The sequence below is a fragment of the Bison bison genome, unplaced genomic scaffold (assembly GCF_000754665.1).
Source record: "Bison bison bison isolate TAMUID 2011002044 unplaced genomic scaffold, Bison_UMD1.0 scf7180017864374, whole genome shotgun sequence".
Taxonomy (NCBI): Eukaryota; Metazoa; Chordata; class Mammalia; order Artiodactyla; family Bovidae; genus Bison; species Bison bison.
Genome location: NW_011494946.1, coordinates 218,674 through 224,651, shown reverse-complemented (window position 1 = coordinate 224,651; position 5,978 = coordinate 218,674). Strand labels below are relative to the sequence as shown.

General features: G+C 44.1%; 1 protein-coding gene across 1 annotated transcript in view; it reads left to right on the top strand.

Annotated features, from left to right (window-relative positions):
- The window catches only part of KAT2B (K(lysine) acetyltransferase 2B), a 75,487-nt gene extending 70,210 nt beyond the window's left edge, over positions 1–5,277 (top strand). Inside the window, exon 20 of the mRNA XM_010856746.1 lies at positions 3,235–5,277. Coding sequence (XP_010855048.1) covers positions 3,235–3,428 — 194 coding nt within the window. The 3' untranslated portion in view covers positions 3,429–5,277. The remainder of the gene's footprint in view (positions 1–3,234) is intronic.
- The last annotated feature ends 701 nt before the right edge of the window (positions 5,278–5,978 follow it).

Below are 5,978 nucleotides of genomic sequence, written 5' to 3'. Positions count from 1 at the left end.
GGGGTGGGCAGGGGGTCAGAGCAGGGAGCGGGCACTGGGGTGGGCAGGGGGTCAGAGCAGAGAGAGGGGAGCGGGGCGGGCAGGGGCTCAGAGCAGGGAGCGGACACGAGGTGGCCGTGTTTTTAGAGACGACTCTGCTGTCCTGTAAAGGCTGCTCCGTCAGTGTGAGCTCAGATGGCACCAGAAACTGCTGTTTGAACACAACCTTGCTTATAACCTGTTGGGCTGCAAGTGGAAAAGGGTCAGCTTGTCCCCTTGGTAGCTTTGAGAGCCTGAGAGATTTGGAAGGTAAACAGGTGAAGTTAACTGAAGCCGCTGGCCTGCTGTCCTTGTAGACAGCAGTGGCCGCTCCCGCTGCTTTGGCTCTCCCAGGCGCTCGATGGAGACTGGGAGGCTCACTACTTAGACTCCCGTGTCCCACACCCAAAACAAACAGGAGATGCCTTTAGAAATGTAGACCTGTGGGATTCGCTGCCGAGTCTGCACCAGCCTAAAATGAATGATTAACGGAGTCAGTTGAGAACCCCCAAATTAAACTAATGTGGCATTGTGCAGATTGAAGACCACTAGCTGAATTTCTTTTTTTTCCAATCAGTTGTGGGGCCATCTTTTGGAGGAGAGCCTGTATCTTCTGTTCCTTTCCTCTTGCAGTCTCCTGGTGCTGAGAGGGCGTTAAGTGAAAGGAGAGGGAGCGGGGTCCCTCGGCTCCCCTGGAGCAGTCGTTTGTGGATGTTTTCTCTGACCGTAGTTATCTCAGGAGTGTTTCCATCGTGCAGCGGTGGCTCCAGTGGTCTTCAGGCCTTGCGGTGAACACGCATGCTTGCCATTCTCTTTCCCTTTTCTCTTGGCCTTGTTTCTGTGGATTTCAGTCTGAAAGTCTGAGTGAGGATTGAAGAGAGTGGAGAATTCTAGAAGGAAGGCTGACTGGGCATTGGTGATTCCTGTGACGTGGAAAGGGCTTCCCAGGTGGCATTGGTGGGCACTGGTGGTGGAGAGCCCGCCCGCGAGCGCAGGAGACCCCAGAGGGTGGATCCGGGTCGGGAAGACCCTCCACCCGAGAGACAGGTGGATCCGGGTCGGGAAGACCCTCCACCCGAGAGACAGGGTGGATCCCGGGTCGGGAAGACCCTCCACCCGAGACGGGTGGACCCGGGTCGGGAAGACCCCCGGAGGAGGGCCTAGCCACCCGCTGCAGGATTTGCCTGGAGAATCCACGGATGGAGGAGCCTGGGGGCGGCAGTCCACGGGGTCGCAGAGAGTGGGACCCGACTGAGCGACTTAGCGCACACGCACGATGTGAGAGATGCTGGAACCCTCTAAGCCCGTGTCCAGACCTCAGTGGCCTTTGCAGCCTTGTCACGGGGTCCGCCCCAGGCCCTCCTGACAACTGGCCCGGGAGGTTCCTGCTCCTGGGGCCACGGTCCTCAGCCCTCTCCACCGATTGTTCCCACTGGTGTGCGATCACCTTCTGTGACCCGGGCCATTTGGTCAACTGAAAGATTCTAAGAAGGTCAGAGGAAGGAAGATGCTCTCTGTCAGTTTAGAGGAGAAAGGAAACGGAGAAGGAAGCATGCAGCATTGATTGTTCTATTCACTCCTTCAGCCCTCCCCAGCTGTTCTTTCGTCCTCTCTTCCAAAGAACAGTTGGAAAGGTTTAGGCTGAGCTTCTTTGTGTCAAGTTTCATTCTCTCCCCACCCCACCTGTTTTTGCTATACCTGTCTTCCTTCTAAACATTGTAACACGTTCTCAGCCACCAATAACGGGCATTTAGGTGGAAGGAATGGTAAGCCTCCAGTCTCCCCCAGGAAGGTGGTGGCTCTTTATTAAACGAGAGCACACCGTCACCTGCCCACTCACACTTGGGAGGTGGTTCCTGGGGCGTCTGCTGAGCCTTCACACACTTCTCAGGTTTTGTCTCCCTCTAAACTGAGAAGAAAGAAAGTGGAAAGGTGAACTCACACATGTGATGACTTATTTCTAACCAAGATAGGCTTCAATCAAAAAAAGAAAAAAGATGGGCTTTAATCAAAGGAAAGGGGAAAGCAGGTGTTCCCCGCGCCTCCTCTCGGGTTTGGTGGTGGGTTTAAGAAGTCTTGGTGCAGATCAGTTTCTGCCCACTGGGGACGTGGCGCGTCAATTTATTTATCTTATTAAATGATAATCCCACTGTATTTGTAAGTGTCTTTTCCTCTGGAAAATTTGATAATAGGGTGGGAATTTGGGTCATTGGTAGTCAAAAGCATTTCTTGAGTGGTTTTGACTCATGATTAATATATTTTTTTTTTCGTGCTTAGTTTATATAGTTTTTCTCATATTCTTTTTCATTTTGGTTTATTACAAGATATTGAATATAATTCCGTGTGCAACACAGAAGAGCCTTGTTTATCTGTTTTGTATGCAGTAGTGTATATCTGCTAATCCAGTTTAATAGTTGATATACTTTTTAATGATAGAACCAGACTGAGAGACAACTAGGGACCTATAAACAGACAAATGTCAGCATCTTCTAATCTGCATGGATTTCTTTAAATTGGTTCTGAGAGTGGGAATTAAAGAAACCCCATTATATTCTTACAAGTTTAGATGAAGCACTGTTTTCATTTGTAAAGTAATATTATTTAAAGCAAGTAGACATATTGGAGAAACATTCTTTTTACAATTGTCTTGCAAGGTTTACACGCTTTAGAAAATATTTGGTTAAGTAAAATTTGTCATTCTTATTTCATCAGTGGGGCATGAAACTAAATTCACTGGAAACATTTTCCGGTCACTGGTGTACTTGCAGATGTGTTTATGATCTGTTTCCCACTTTAGTTCTGTCTCTGCAACACCAGAATAACTGGAAGTTCAGAGAAACAAACCCAGGTAGTGAGTGTTCCAGCCGCTGCTCCATGTAGGTAGAGCCTCTTCTCTACACTGTTGAGTGAAGAGCTCACAGTACTTAATCGGACTTATCACTGCTAATCTACAGCTTCCTTGCGCTGAATAGGGGACTGCACCAGATGACTACTAATGGTCCTTCACTGTTAAAACACTGATTTTGCACAGGATGCTCTCACAAAGGAAGAACACAAGCTGCACGCACTGTTTTCCTTGATCATACGAATCTCTCTTAAGCCACTGAGGTGGTGAGAACGTGGGCAGACTGGCGACACGTCTCTTCCCAGTCTCACTTTTGTCGGCCCGTGTTTGAAAGGAGTCAAAAATTGCTAATATTTTTTTTTCCTGTGTAGATCTGAAAACCATGAGTGAACGCCTCAAGAATAGGTACTACGTGTCTAAGAAACTGTTCATGGCAGATTTGCAGCGAGTCTTTACCAATTGCAAAGAGTACAACCCCCCTGAGAGTGAATACTACAAATGTGCCAGTATCCTGGAGAAATTCTTCTTCAGTAAAATTAAGGAAGCTGGATTAATTGACAAGTGATATTTTTTCCTCTGCTTCTTAGAAACTCATCAAACAGTGTGCCTAAAGCATGGTTTAGTTTTACAAAGAATTGGACATAATGTATTGAAGATATTGTAACAATTAGCACTTTTGAAAAACAAAAAACCTCCTCTTAGCTTTACAGATATGTATTTAAATTGAAGTCATAGAGCATTTTTATTTTATGGAATAGATTTTAATCTATTTACTACTATTAATGTCAGTTTTCTATGGCATGTCCATTAGCTGAATATTCAGTACTAGATGATCAGGGGTTTCCTCACAACTTGTATATGAGGGAATTGCACACAGCACCAAGATCTGGGGGAATGCAGAAAATTTTCAGACCGTGAATGTTTCCATTTTTTTCTAATGGAATGTGAGAGTTTATTTTTATTTTATTCTGAAGGACTTTAAAGGAAGGGACACATGATAAAAAGCCCGTAAAAGGTGAAACGTGATGTTTGAAGTCTCATGGTAGACTTTTTATATATATTTTTAAAAAACACTCATTTAGATGAGGTGCTTTGAGCAGTTCTGAAAAATGCAGTTCCAGAAAAGCAACTGCTTTGATTTCTAAAGAAGAAATTCCAAATAATGCAGACTTTTTTTTATAAGTGTCTGGGTTTTTGATAATTCTGTCTACCTACAACAGACTTGTAAGTGCATAACCACTATTTTAATAATTATTTTCTCTACACGAGTCTGTAATACTATATTTGACTTTGCTTATGCAGGCCATAAGTTCCAAAAGGCAATTTCTTGGGCCACAAAGGCATCCATTTGAAAACACTTGAGATTGAATTAACATGCTTTAATTTAAAAAGATGTATAATCTATATTATGGATCAAATTTAGTGAATCCTTCACTTTTTTTACAAATGAAGATTTTTCCCCCCTTTTCTACAGTATACTCTGCCCAACTGATAATGTATTTATGGACACTTGTCCTTTGGCATCTCCAGATTATATTCATTTTGGAGATGAATTCAGTTACCACCAAGACCTTCTGTCAGTATTTTAACGCCTGCTTTGGTACAGGGTAATAATATCCCACTAAAATCCATCATACACCTTACCTGTCTTGGGATTCCGGCTTCGTGCTGGGATTTATTTCCTGATTAACACTACACTGGACAGTGGGAGGTCTGCAACCCCAGCTCTGGGAGAACCAACTCATATAAAGCAAACGGTGGCCATCTTGATGGTCTCGACACTAATTTTTATGATACAAATTTATAAACTGATTTTTGTAAAAGGACTAGGTTTTAAAGGTGTCTCTAACTCAGTGTTTTCTATCAGCATAAACTAATTGAAATGATCATTTGATAGACATTGGACACAGTTGCCAGAGAATCTGCATGAAGGAGAAAGCCCTGCAGATGGCTGTGGGGTTGGAAGGATGGTTTTAATGTGTAAGATACACTCAGAATGCTCACAACTGAGAATGCCTCAACTGTTTAAAGAAACCACCTTGAGTGGCGTCTAGATTTCTAATGAAGAATGATACAGTTTGGATTAAGTATCTTGGACTGGTTTTAAACAAGTGCTTTGTCCTGGATCTGTTGAAGCACCTGGCCAGCTTGGTATCCTGTGAAACGTTTGTTATTTTCTGGGTAGACATTCTTATAGAGTATTGTCTTTAAAATCAGATCGTCTCTTCTATATTGAAAGCATTTTTATGTTTTCTAATTTAAAAATTAATATTTTCTTATAGATATTGTGCAATAAAGCTGAAGTAGGATGTGTGGTTTTTGCAAATGCTTTAACAGCGGATAAAATTTTACATTTGTAAAATTAATATATTGTATTGGTACAAAATAGTTTTAAATTATATTTTAAAAAGCTCTGTCTGCTGGTGTGTTTTCTTCTGACAGATTTGTGTTTAATGGGGCAAATGTGTGATCTGGTTGATGACTGACTACACCCTTAGTTCTTAGGATGTAAGTATTTTGAGGGAGGTGTTCAGAATTGTTGCATTTGTGGGCAGTTTCATAAAAACTCACAGCCCGTTACTGAGAGATTTTCAAGAGCAGAGACACTGTGTCTCTTAAGTAATCCGCGGCATCTTGCCAGTTGTCACCACAAAAGAAAAAAAATGCAGCTAAAGAAGTCCTGGTTTTAGAAGCAGCCACCCCATGCCCCAGTTTTTCCTGCTTGGCATCTGTGAGATAGATGAATAAGTAGACACCCCCCCCCCAAAATACAGCTGATTTTTAGACATCTCCCATATGTTTCTAACGTTATTCACAGTGCTGAAAAAACTGTGTCCTGCTGGGCTGAGTATCCACCAACGAGCATCATTCTTTCTGAATTCCGAGCCAGCTCAGCAGTCGAAGGAATGAGGCACACGGCGCGCAGAATGTCTTGATTAATACCAGAACGCGCATCGGGGAGGGTGACTTCCGTACCTGCGGCAGATGGGCTAATACTGAACTTCGTGGCTGACTCACCAGCGGCTCCGCTCCCCGTCCCGTCCCCGCGGGGCAGGGCCTTTCCCCTTGAGCTCCGTGCTTGGCCCGGGCAGCGATGCCCTCCACAGCAGGCCCG